A 14,303-nucleotide genomic window follows, 5' to 3' on the forward strand; every position below is an offset into this window, starting at 1 on the left:
CTTGAGTTTGACACCCCTGACCTAAAGAAACAGGACATATTTCTTCTCCCTTTTGTTCATTTCTTTCATTTTCTTTTCTTTTGTTGCTTTGTATAAAAATACAAGGAAAATATAAATATATGGGAAATAAATATATGGGAAATATATGGGAAGTGTTATTTTTACTGACAGTAAAGGCTTTTGATTGTGTAGCAAAATCAAGAAACCAAGATTTTAATGAGCACCTTCTCAGAGGAAGCACATTTATTTATTATCAATTGTTTATTTATGTGTGTGGGTAAATGTGAAATATTGAAATAGAAAAGGTGGTTGATGAGAGAGTGGAGAAAAAAAATGGAAATTGAATGTTGTGATTTTAAAAGATAAAAGAGACTTCTAGAGAACTTAACATTTATCAAGTACAGTATACTTTTGTATATGTAGCGTATTTATTGCCTCCTTTGTTTATTTAGAGTATTTATAACATAATGTGAGACTGTAATGAACTGAGAATTCTTCTCATTTATGAAACAGTGTCAAAAGGTGGAACAGTGGCAAACAGTTCCAAATATAACTTTTTTCAAACTATTCCAAATATATTCTTGGCAGGCTATTCTGTCAAAATAACCTTTAATAATCTTTGCCCTATATGGAATGCACCTAAAATATCTCCTTGATGTAGTGTATATAATATATGTCAAGTCACACTTCTTTCTTGGCATACAGTTATAATGCAATTAAAGTATCAGCTGGCATTTTAGTTACTTTCTTCAAGGCAATTGCCATGTCTTGTCAACATCTTCCATCTACTGGGAATTAGTTATTCTTGTTCCTTTCTAGCCATCATGTATGATTTCATATGGCATATGGCTCTATGGTCTTGGAATATACAAAAAATAATCAGGTGAATTTTTTTTAAAAAAAGATGGACATATTTTAGCAGATTGCTAAATTTATATACCAGGTGTGAGACTCCATTTAAATTGGTAGGCTCCCTGATTTCATGATCTCATGCACCCTTCCATCCATTCCATGCCTTCCCTCTGCACGCACAGATACTCCTCTTTCCAAGTCTTCCCATGCCTCCCTCACATCCTCTAACACCCCTTTGTGCTCTTCCCACCCAGGAGCAGCCACTTACCTGCCTGCTGGGTTGCATGCAAGCTGCCTGGAACTTATAACTTCCTGCTAATTTTCTCACTGTCCATAATCACACATGCCTAAAATATGTGTAATTAGGAGCAGAACAGAATTGGGAACACTGGACAAGGTGTTTCTTTCAGTATGGTGTACTGTAGAACAAAATGTGATTTGTTTGCTTTTGGCTTAGTGCAATATGTGAACTCAGACATTATTGGTTGCAGATCATGGCTTATGGCTACATATTTCTGAACCTAGCCAATTTCAATAAATCCTGATTACGCCAAACAGTGTAGATTATCTTAAATTCACTGCCATTATTTCAGATAAATGAAGTTATTTGGAGAATATCATGCCTTACAAATCCACTGTTACATGACATGCACAAAGAATGTTGGAGTACAGTTCCTATCATCTTTACATAGCATATTCAATTGGGAAGATGGAAGTTGTAATTGAAAATAACCCACTGACCTCTGGTGAGAGTCTTCTCTTTAATGACTATGATGAGATATACTAAAGATATCCTATCCCATTATTTGTTTAGCAGAGTGATGGCTTTCGGGAAAAAACTGTTCTTGTGTCTAGTTGTTCTAGTGTGCAGTACTCTATAGCATCGTTTTGAGGGAAGAAGTTGAAATAGTTTATGTCTGGGATATGAAGGATCTGTAAATATTTTCACAGCCCTCTTTTTGACTCATGCAGTATACAGGTCCTCGACTGAAGGCAGATTGGTAGTAATTGTTTTTTCTGTAGTCCTAATTATCCTCTGAAGTCTGTGTCTGTCTTGTTGGGTTGTAGAACCAAAACAGACAGCTATAGTGGTGCAGATGATAGACTCAGTAATTCCTCTGTAGAACTATATCAGCAGCTCCTTGGGCAGTTTGAGCTTTCTGAGTTGGCCAAGAAAGAACATTCTTTGTTGTGCTTTTTTGATGATGTTTTTGATGTTAGGTGTCCATTTTAGGTCATGTGATACAGTAGAACCTAGAAATTTGAAGGTCTCTGCTGTTGATACTGTGTTATCTAGTAGTGTAAGAGGTGGTAGTATGGGAGGGTTTCTTCTAAAGTCTAACACCATTTCTACAGTTTTGAATGTGTTCAGTTCCAGATTGTTCTGCTTACACCATGAGGCAAGTTGTATAACCTCCTGTCTGTATGCAGATTCGTCATTGTCTCAAATGAGACCAATCACTGTTGTGTCATCTGCAAACCAATATTTTAACAGATGGATCATTTGAGTTGCAGTCATTGGTATATAGGGAGAAGAGAAGTGGAGAAAGTACACCGTTTTGGGGGACCCCTGTGCTAATTGTACAGGAATCAGGTGTGATTCTGCCTACCTTCATCTGCTGCTTCCTGTCTGTTAGGAAGCCATAACTTGTTGCCATAACTAAACAAGAATTCTGCAGGTTTTGAAGCAAGGACCTAACATGCACCCAACTGCTGACTTCCTGCTAGTTTCTCCATTGACTTTGCATGTTGGAAGTTGGCAGGGAAAACCGGAAATTGCAATCAGGTGACCACAGCTCACTGAAACATAACTGCAAGGCCACAGGGATGTTGGGTCAGCTAGAATTCCAGGACCTATTGTAAGTCCCACTCATTCAGTATCATTGTAACTTTCAATGATCATAATCATACTCAAGTGTTACCTATATTTTGATGGTTTCTTGTTATGTGAATAGTAGTCATAGTAAGCCTTCAGGATAATGGGAGATGGAGAGAAAAGTTTAAACTTTTTCTGCTATCACTCCATATAAAAAGTAGTTTTCTTGAAACTGCTGCTTGCACTTCAAGGAATTTTCCTACCGATGCCTTCAATGGAGGTGTCTCCAATAAATAAAAATAGTGCCATAATTTCTTCCTGAAAATGGCTCTCAGTCACATTGTACTATTTTAAAATGTTTTTCTCTTCTGTACATTTTTAGCACAACATGCTAAATATTTAATGTTAGGTACACCAAGTGTCTATTCAAAGAAAACTGGTAGGCAGACATTACATCTACCTAACCCAGAGATGACGCAGAATCCTTGTCAATCAGATCTGATTGAATCCTGTGATTAGAAATGAATTGATGATAGATTTAAGAAACAAGACTTAACATAAAATAGAAAACAGAAACAAAGTAATTAAATTCTAATACATAGAATTTCAGTATTTATATCACAAAGGTCAGTAACAATGGAAAAGTATTTGGATTCTGGATTATTGTTGTGTATTCCAGACTGGTAGTTTGAGGTTGAGAAGTCTTCTGATTTGAAAAAAAACATCCACTTGTCAGAACTTTTAATATTGCAGTGATCAGAATCTATGTCTGTCTCTCTTTCTCAATGAAACATTTCACATCAGTCATTACTTGTATGTATTCCCCTGATGTTTTCATCCCTCTCTGTTTGGTGTTTCATAGCATTGATAATTTAATCATAGCAGCATCCTGCTTGGGAAAAATGAATAATTGTTATTTTTTATTTCATATATTTATTTGTCAAATTTATATGACTGCTCATCTAGATTAATTAAATCATATAACTTTGGTTTTTAAAACCAGGATGTAAACATAATTTGATGTCATAGGACAAAGTGGACTATGAAATCTCCATAATGAAAAGCTTGTGATAACACAATACAACATGACTGTTTTATTTGTATTAATTTTTGCTGAAGTTTTAAAATGTCATTATCATACACTAACAGAAGAAAATCATACACTGTATGTATTCATAAAATGGTATGAAATTCAAGTTTAAGAATGACAACTATAAAAAAGCAAGGGAAAAAATATGATCAGAGATCTTTTAGCATCCTGTTCACTTTAATCCCTGATCTTTGCAAAAAAAATAGGAGAGAAATTGAAGGGGGAAAAACAGTCTAGAAAAGTAGAGAGAAAACAACAAAATGTTTTTTTAACCTTTTGGATTTGGCAAATTCTCGCTAATTTTCCCCTCCTGGATCAATGCCATTTATCTGTAAAAAATACAAGGAAAGAATACAAGTTAATAAAACTTTTTCAGAAATCCTAAAAGTTTGAAATATATGTCTCAGAACAAAATGTTTACTTTCCAAACCTGTGCAGATCTAGCCCTGACATGTCATAATTTGCATAACAGCATTGGTATTTGTCAATATGTACACAAATAGTATGATAATATTTCTGCCCAATTACACGGTTCCCCTATTTTATTTTGTTTTGTTTCCTTCAAAGTAATTATGCATAGACTAATAATTGTGTCTTATTTAGGTGTTAGTGATTTGTTTGATTTTCTTAGATAAAAGTTTATCAAAGTAGGCTTTTAAAACAAAATCCTAGTCATTCTCCTTGAGTATAAATAAGAAAGCAAGTTTAGGCGTGTATTTTTAGTGGATCCATTGGAGCATGAATATGAAATACCCTTGGGTAAGCCGCTGTGAGAGCCCTCATTATGAGCTCCTGAACATAATCATTTAAAGTTACAGCACCATTATTGAATTCTACAAAAAGGAAACCGATTAGAGCAGGGCCAGAGCAAAGAAAGTTGGAAAAATTCAGTCAATGATACAAGACAAATAATACAGTAATATATAACGATACCAGGCATAAAACATTAACTCAAAATGTAGCAGCCTGATGACTGGCACAGCAATCCTGGCATTACAGGATAACACTGACTTTGGTTTCACTGTCATAATTACCAATAGGCTTCTGAGCCCAATTCAAATAGGATGTGACTAAAAAGCTGGGAAAGATTTCACTCGAGTATCTGGCTCCACCTTGCCAAATTGAGCCTACCCATCTAGTTCAAATATCTTGAGGGAATTTGCAATTTGAATTCCATGGAATTTCAATTAGACGGAAGGCCTCCTGTGAAGGGATTCCCAATCTCTGGGACATATTTTCCCCGAGGATGTGTGTAGTATCTTTGCTTTCTGCAAATCAGGTTTTTTTTTAATTCCACTTTATTCCTAATTGGTTTATCAAATTATGGCAGGATATCTCGGTATATTTGATGGTGTGGAAAGGGTCTGAGTGAATCGTGAGTCCGGCTAACTTCATGGAGAGTCAGTTTGGTGTAATGGTTAAAGCACCAGACTGGAGACCAGGAAGTCAGTGAATAATAATCCTGCCTTCAGCAAGAAGCCAGCTGAATGATCTTGAGCCAATCATTTACTCTCAGCCCTAGAAAGAAGGCAATGGCAAATTGAAAAACCTTGCAAAGAAAATTGCAGTCAACACTGATTTGAAGGCAATATACTGTATATACAGGCAGATTTTTTAAACATTTCATTGATTTATCATATTTATATTATTTATATAGCTTTCTTGGCAACACCACAAAAGCGGTTTGGCATTTCCTTTCTCTGGGATTTTTTTTTTTTTCAATTTCCTAGTGCAGGGTTGAAAGAATGTGACTGGGCACCCTCCTGGCTTCTATACCTATGGGAGAACCAGAGTTCAGGTCTGGATTAGACTCTTAATCCAGCACCTTAACCACTCCACATACTGGCTCTCATACTTGGCATTTATATACCGTTTTTGCTTTAATCTGTTATGATTGCTATTTCCTAACTTGTTATACATCATTGTGATAGTCTGCAAATATAGTAAATTAGTTAGTTATGCAGAACATTCTATGTTTTTAGAAAATATATTATTTTTTTACCAAAGTCAGCTTTGATAAAATAGAACAGACCAGAATGATTTCTGTTGCTTATCTGTAATATCATGCGTTTTCAATATTGTGCATGCTATAAATTAATCTATTAAGATTACAATGTGAACAGAAAATTCAAAGAATTTATTTGGTTAAAAATTAGGTTACAGTTCAGGCATCTACAGTTATAGAAGTTACTTTGGGTCTGTCTATGTGAAGCATAAGTTATCTAAACTGTGTTTATTGGGCAGTACTGCATAATCTAATATGTTCAGTTCAGATATTCCAAATGTGTTCAGTTCAGGTATTCCAGGAGATTATTTATCCTGAGTCCCAGTGTCTCTTACTGTCATTGGCCTTTTTCCCTTTCTACTGTGTCTTCTTACAGGATCTTTGTATTGAATTGTACTAAATAAATGTACCAAATATCACATTTTTCTCTGTTTGATGGCCTTTTTGAGGCTTCTCTCAGATTTCAAGTTTTTTTTATCTTTTATAACTGCAAAGAATTCTCAACATTCTCCTTAAAAGCCACATTTCAAAGATTTTCTGGCTGTTCTCCCCCTTTCAGGATACTATCCATGTTTCATGACATAAAAGAGAATTGACTAAACATAGCATTTGGTCATTCTTAATTTAAATACATTCCCTTTCAAATCCCAATATTATTTAGTTCTTTAAACATTTTCCTGCAATTTATGTTGATATTTCATTAGTGTTCCCATTTGTCCTGATTAAGTGTTCAAAATAGACAAAGTTTTGGTCTTGCTGGAGGAACAACACTGATAATTTTTATTTGGGAAGGGTCTTCCTTCCCCAAGATTATTATTCCCTGGGGGTTTGTTATACTTGCATTGACATATCCCATAACCATTGGGATATTCATAGCCTTTACTAAAGAAATGGCTTTTTGCATTGTGTCATAAAATTCTTCTAGTTCTCAGTCTGAGTGGTCTCCTAAGGTACATAAATCTGTAGTTTTATTATACTGAAGGATTTGGCTGCAGTTTTGATTATTATTATTCTGTCATTTATTTGCCAAAAGCCCACTGTGGCTTATCCTGTGTTCCTTTGCGTGACAAGTGATTTTTGATGAGAAGTACCACTACAATAGATCATTTATGTTTTTCCCTCTGTATCTTTCTATTTCCTTTCTTATTGCCGTGTACATTTTATGTATATAATAATATGAAATATGTCACTTGATTCTTAATGCCAAAAGAACTGTTGAGTGATCACAGATCAGTTGAGTTCTACTGAATTATACTGGCACTGCTTGAAACTAGTACTGTGGAGCCTAATGAAAAAGGAATCTATATGATTCAGATAATGTAAACCTTAAAAATTAATAAGAAACAAATAATATTATTAACTGTCACTGGATAAGTAAGATGGGCTGCCAATACATTTAAATAATAAAGTAAAAATAGTTATGTGCACCATCTTAATTCTCACATACCTTTTTTCTCTCTTACAGGAAGTTTTATTACATCACTCTGCTAAGGGATCCTGTGTCCCGTTATCTCAGTGAATGGAGGCATGTCCAGCGAGGAGCTACCTGGAAAACATCCTTGCACATGTGTGATGGCCGGACACCAACCCCTGAAGAGCTGCCATCATGCTATGAAGGCACAGACTGGTCAGGCTGTACTCTTCAGGAGTTCATGGATTGCCCATATAACTTAGCTAACAATCGCCAAGTGAGGATGTTGGCTGATCTGAGCTTGGTAGGCTGCTATAATATGTCCTTCATACCAGAAAACAAGCGAGCACAGATACTGCTGGAAAGTGCCAAGAAAAATCTCAGAGACATGGCCTTTTTTGGCTTGACAGAATTCCAGAGAAAAACACAGTATTTGTTTGAGAGAACTTTCAATCTAAAATTTATCAGGCCATTCATGCAGTATAATAGCACAAGAGCAGGTGGAGTGGAGGTGGACACCAAGACCATACGGAGAATTGAGGAACTTAATGACTTGGACATGCAGCTGTACGACTATGCAAAAGACCTCTTCCAACAGCGCTATCAGTACAAGAGGCAGCTGGAAAGGATGGAGCAGAGAATAAAGAATCGGGAAGAAAGGCTTCTTCACCGATCGAATGAAGCACTTCCCAGGGAAGAGACCGAAGAACAAGGACGGTTGCCTACCGAGGACTACATGAGCCATATTATAGAGAAATGGTAGCATTGAAAGAATTTTATACAAAAAAAAAAACAAGATATTAGTGTTTCCATTACAAAAGAACATGGAATTTAAAAAAAAACTTATTTAAAACAATCTGTAAAACAGAAAGTAGAATGCTTCTTTAAACAAAGGGTCTTTTTACTGTTTCTTACAAGACCAATGGGGTTCTTAATAAAACAAAATAAAAATAATAAAAAAGTGAGCTCAGAGTTTAAAATGCACAAGTGTAGTCCCCTAGATCTGAGGCCAAATGTCACCTCATTTTTCATCTCCTAGATGCAGATCTAGACATCATAAAGAGCAGCTTTGTACCACTCTTCTCCATCGGCAATGGCAAATGAGCTTCAAAGAATCAGTGTTTTCCTCCCTTGTCTATATGAGATGTTCAATGGTGAACATCATAATAATGGCAGTGAACCTGCCATACAGTGACTTGGTCCCAGATTCAGCTGCTTGACGTCAGATTGAAATCATGGTTAAAACAAAGGCAGAATATGTAACCAACAGCAGTCAAACTAAAAGGAAATTTTAAAAATAGAGAATAAGAAACATTCAGAAAGAGACTGGACTACGAATTGGGGACTGAAGTTTGGATTACATGGCACTGGTGTTTTGCATGCATACATTCACACTCATACACTCTACATTATCAAAAAATGGTGAATCTGTGCACACATTTTCTCAGCCTTTGTTAAAGAATTAAATCCCTTGTAAAACTAACTGTAAGTCATCTCATCACAAAGTGGTAAAATATCGTTTCCTAGAGAAAGACTGGCTGTGTATCACTCCAATAAATTTAAAGAATATGATCAACTGAGGCCAACATATCCCAGGCAAACTCTAAATTTTCATTTGGTTGTTGTTCTGCTCATGATGGAAAATATTCTTCCCCTCTGTTTGGATGTTGATTTAATAAGACACAGTTATTATTCAAAGTGATTGTTCACTATTTGGCATTACATATTGTCCATTGCTGTATAGTGACTGCTATACAATAAACATTAGATCATTATAAGTCCTAGGTCAAATGAGGCTAACTTAAAATTTAATGAAGTAATTCAGCTCCACTGATTGATGTCAGGGAGATTTAGATGCAACTAATTTTCACTAGATAATATCTACTATTTATGGGAGCGCTGATGTTGAATTTAAGACACTGCATTGCATCAACATATGGCAGCACTTGGCTGATCATGTCTGAGCTGAAAATCTAAGCAGGCTCAGGACTTAGGAGTGTGATAATATTAGAGGATACTAAGGCTTTAGACTAGATGAGAAAATTGGGGGAAAAATAGTCCCATAAAGGTGGCACGTCCATACTATTACCAAAAAAATCCTGCATGGATGTGTCCTTATTTACTTACTTGAAGGAGACTTTACTTGTCTGTCTTGCTTTCTTATTTTTGAGCAAACAAGAGAACTTGTAAGGCTTAGTTGTTCTCACTTCAAGCTCTGATTTTATAAGCCTTATACTTATTGAACATTAAAAAAAATCACAATGGCATACATTTTTTTTCTTTTTGAAAGCATCCAATTATCATTTACTGTCTCTCCAAAAACCTGTCTCTTTATTTTCTAACCACTTTTATATGTTTTTAAACAGTTTTATAAAATGAGAGTCTGAAGGAAACCAAATTGTGTTTGTCATTATGACTTATTGTTTCTGTTCTCTTGGATACTGAGTTAAATTGTAGATAGTATTTGAATATGAAGGTTGGCAGCTGATTCTCAAAGATCAGGCTCACTCTGCATCATAGAGAGAAGCTAATGTATTTGTTCCACATGATTTTCAGTACAAGAAAGTGTGGCACTTCCTTGTGGTTCTGTATCTTAATATAGGTAGTACTTGACATAGAGCTGTTCATTTAGCAGCCATTCAAAACAATGACTTACAACTGGTCCTTGCATTTGCAACCTTTGCCGCATTCTCCATGATCACTTGATCAAAATTCAGGCACTTGGCATGTATTTACAAAAGTTGCAACGTTCCTGAATCACATGATCACCATTTGCAACCTTCCAAGCTGGCTTCCAACAAGCAAAGTCAATGTGGGAAATTAGATGCATTTAAAGAATTAATAGTTTTTAATAATGCAGTGTGATTCACTTAATAATGCAATGATTCGCTTAACCATAGCAAAGGTTAAAATTGGGTGTGACTTAACAGCTGCCTTGTGTAGCAACAGAAATTCTGTTCCCAATTGTGGTCATGAGTCAAGGACTTCCTGTATTCTTTCTGACAGTTCTCAATGTATACTTCATGTCCTAAGATTTAGTCTTCTTCCAAAGGAGATAACCTAATTAAGCAACCTACTATATATGCTCAGCTTGCTGCTTCTATGTTTCATCCACAGGACAATGAGAATTATTTACAGTGATAATAGAAGGAAAACTTGATTTAAACATAACCTTATCCATCTATTTCAGTGTTTAATACGAACACCAAGTGACCTGTAATGATCTACATCCTAAAAGACACACTAGTTCTTAAATATAAGCATTTGGCAGCTCAGTCAGTGCATGTTCACAGCTCATCAAAACTAAGCATTTGAATATAATTGGGGTGGGGTGGGAGGACTTTATATCCCTAAATCTTAAATTTAGGGATTAACAACGGTCTGCTAAGTCTCTGGAAAACTCTGGACTTTTGTAACAAGTAAAATAAACTTTTTTAAAATTGTCTGCCGGCAAAAACATCTGCAGCTTTTGACATGCGGAATATGGAGCTTCACCCAGAGTGTTTGTCCTGTTTTTATCACTATAGTCTCACAAAAATGCACTGCAGCAACTAATCAATATTCATAGTGTGAACAGCAGAGAGCCTGTTCTGTTAGGCTTTGTACAACAAACAGCAAGTTTCTAGGGCTTCTTCATTGTGTGGATAAAGATAAAAGGAAAGTAGTTTTTGGGTGTTTAAATTTAATTTCCACAACAACCTTGATAAAAAACCTTAATGGATCTGCCTGTGATTATAGGCTTTCTCCAATATTTTTGTTTGATGTTTTTATCAGTAAAAGCTAAGAAAATAAAAACTACTGAATATTATTGTCAGCTTCAGCGCCAAAGTGAGTGAGTATGTGGTCATTTTATTCTTAGATCACAATATACTGTACTTTCTTGCAGCAGAGGGGAAATATCAATTTCATGGCCTGTCACAATAGTTCAGGTGTCCTCCCAAATTTTGCTAAGATATTATACAAAGCCATTTGTACAAAGATATTTAAGTTAATCAAAATCATTTGGACTAAAGCATCTAAGTTGGACCAAAAGAACTGAAACTACAAAGGCAAATAAGCTATGATTGGTTATAAGAAATAAAGGAAATCAATTCAGAATTTTTAAATTATTATAAGGACAATTATAAGGATATAGAAAAGAAAAGAATGGATGGGATTCTTAACACTAAATGTGACTGTTTAGAAGAATTCATTAATATCATGGGAATAAATTTTATATTGAGTGTGACCAGATAATTCAAGAGCAGATTAATGATACTGTAAAGAAAAAAAATGCTTAGTTTAAAATCCTTTATCTACAATATATCAGGACACTTTTATTGTAGCTCCTTGTTGTGTCTTTTCAACCTCCATATAATCTGAACTTTCCTTAACTCTTGAAAGGAGCAGTTTATAATGTCAGCAGCGCTGGTACTGGGGGAGTCTAGAAAACATCTCCTGTAGCTATTTAAAATCAGCATGCTTACTTAGTCAGAGCAATCACTACAGAAGAAATGTTATAAACATTTCCAACAGCACACATCCTTCCTCCAGCAGTCCCTAGTGTTCCAGGACATTGACTCTGGACTTTTAGCAAAAGAGAATTTTGCAGTACAGACAGCACATTAGCTCAATCTTCACTGAAATTACTTAAGAAATTATTTTCTGCAGAAGCCTTCTGAAATGAGAACTGAATGGGGATTCGTGGAATAATTTTGAGGCCATAAACCAGCTAAGTATTTTTCATATAACACAATGTATTAGATTTCTTGTCAGTCTGTTATGACTGAAAGATTCTTTCCAGAAACAGATACAATTAATAAAGCTTTCCAATTTGGAGTACACTGGGATTAGACTGATGGCAGCTTTCCCTAGTGAAATTTCTTAACAGAGAAGAGTAATTACAAAAGATGAATTACCTAGTTGAATGATTAGTGCTCCCTCTGTTATTTTGGGACTGTATTGTGGCATCTGCACTCAGTCTTGTGTTCTTATAGCTCGTAGTCCTAACAGTGAAAACAAGCAGAAGTATATACCTCTATGTATACCAGTTGCTAGGTAACAATAGGAGTTGACTTTTCTAGAATTATCTAGCTCATTGATGATTGGGGAATTCTGGAAATTGAAGTTTATACATCTTAAAGTTGTTGAGGTTGAGAAACACTGAGCTAGCTATTAGGAGAAACAGAATGGACTTCTGGCCTGATCAAGTAGGAAGATTTTTATTCAGCTGCAGTATGCATAAGGGTTGACCTAGGATTTTGCATAATAATTATTAAGAAAATTTAACAAAAAGAAAAACTAGTGGTTCTCCATTTTTGGCATAAAATTGCTTAGAACTATTACGTTGAATGCAAAGGACTGCCAAACATCCATGCTATTATATGAGGTTGAATTTACATTGCTTTTTTTCCAATTAGAAATACAAGACTTTTAAGATGAGAGACAAAGGGGCATCAGGAGGCCACTGAAAAGTCTTCCTTATGAGTTTAGGCTCTCTTCCAGTTTGTGTTTTGACACATGCAATTCACATTCACACAGATGTCTCCAATCCACTCTAATCCTTCACCTGGAAAACCATAGATTATGACTAGCAGTCACATAGATATGTGCTAGTCTAGCTTAGAATGGAAAGGGTAAGTTTGTCCATTTTAGTTCTAAAGCATCTAAATTAGAAGTGAATAATTTTACACCTGTAGATGATTCACAAATTAAAGATAATTTTGACAGGCATACGTTGCTAACTTGAATACTACAGTCCTCTATTACCATGCAATTCTTTATAACTATCATGAAGGTAACAAGCTGCAACGTTTTCCATGATTGGTCATAGAATATCATTAGAACCATTGTTCTTTTTGTTGTTCACAGTCTATTAATCATATATATTAATATATAATCATATATATGATTGCCAACCAAATGATTGTCTCCAAGAATGGGCTGCATGCATTCATAGGCAGATCGATTGAGGTTTTCCTCTCAGCAAAGTTTTGTGTTAATATCTTTGATTTCTACTAAATCCTGAAGTGCATCATGGGAAAGTGCTCCACCGTGTGATTCCTTACCCCATTCTGTCCTATAGTTCCTGCTTTTTCTCCTCTGCCTTTTTCTCAGGTGCTCCCTCCTACATGCAGAATGCTGAGTGCTAAGCTATGAAAAATAATTGTTGAAGTTATTTGCAAATGATGATTTGATTTGTTTTGTTGGAATATATTTTAATTTAGTTGTGTTGCTGGTTTGAACTGATTTTCAATTGTGCTTTACAAACTCATTTAAGGTTTCATATCTGCGCCAATGCCTCTGCAAATTTTGGTGAGTGCTAGTGCTTCTATCAGCACAACTGCAATTGAGTGAAATATCATGTTAATGTTACTTGCTTTATGCAAACTGCTTTTAATTTCACAAAGATGTCTAAGTTGCATTAAGAAGCCGATGAACAAACTATTCCCAAAGATCTATTTCCTCTCCTTCATTTGGGTGATTTTCTCCAATAAACTGGTACTTTGATCTTTCTAAGCTCCATTTTTCTCTCCCATTTAAGATCTCAAACAGGTTCTTCTTATTAACACTGAGAGCATCTAGCTTCAGACCATTATTTTCCAATGGACCAACTCTATAAAATCTGCATGTTTGCTGCAGAAATTAAAAGCAATGTTTAAATTGAATCAAATAACTTCTAAAGCTTTAATATATTTATTTATAGCTTCTTTTTTAAAAAATGTTACAAAGGCAAAGGATTATGTTCCTTTTCTTCATCTCAGTAACTGCTACGAAAACAGACAAAACAAAATAATAGTCACCTAATTGTTTCTGTCTAGATCAAGACTGGACCTTAGCAAATTAAATAAAGCGTACAGAAAGATTTTTGGCCTGCTGTTATATTTTGGATATGTGCATTCTCCATTGCACCATATGTCTATGTGCCATGTCATTGATATTCTAATGTCCTTAGATCTGTTCCATGGGAAGAAAATTGCTCTCAGTTTGTGGAGGGGAAGGAAAATAAACCTATTATAAATACAGAATCTTCCTTGCAAGGGGGAAATCAGAAGTAAACAGTGTCTAATTTTCAGATTATAAATCATTACTAACCATTAGATTCTACTATTTCCTGTATAGAAGTCAAATTTGAATTTGACTATGAGCC

The 14,303-nt window shown here is 35.2% G+C and overlaps 1 protein-coding gene across 1 annotated transcript in view; it reads left to right on the forward strand.

Moving 5' to 3' along the window:
- The window catches only part of HS6ST1 (heparan sulfate 6-O-sulfotransferase 1), a 195,552-nt gene extending 181,534 nt beyond the window's left edge, over nt 1-14,018 (forward strand). Inside the window, exon 2 of the mRNA XM_026701278.2 lies at nt 7,229-14,018. Within this exon, the coding sequence (XP_026557063.1) occupies nt 7,229-7,937 (709 nt within the window). The 3' untranslated portion in view covers nt 7,938-14,018. The remainder of the gene's footprint in view (nt 1-7,228) is intronic.
- Nucleotides 14,019-14,303: the final 285 nt, after the last annotated feature.

The sequence above is a fragment of the Pseudonaja textilis genome, chromosome 4 (genome assembly GCF_049901715.1).
Source record: "Pseudonaja textilis isolate UNSWEBS1 chromosome 4, rPseTex1.2, whole genome shotgun sequence".
In the NCBI taxonomy this organism is placed as follows: Eukaryota; Metazoa; Chordata; class Lepidosauria; order Squamata; family Elapidae; genus Pseudonaja; species Pseudonaja textilis.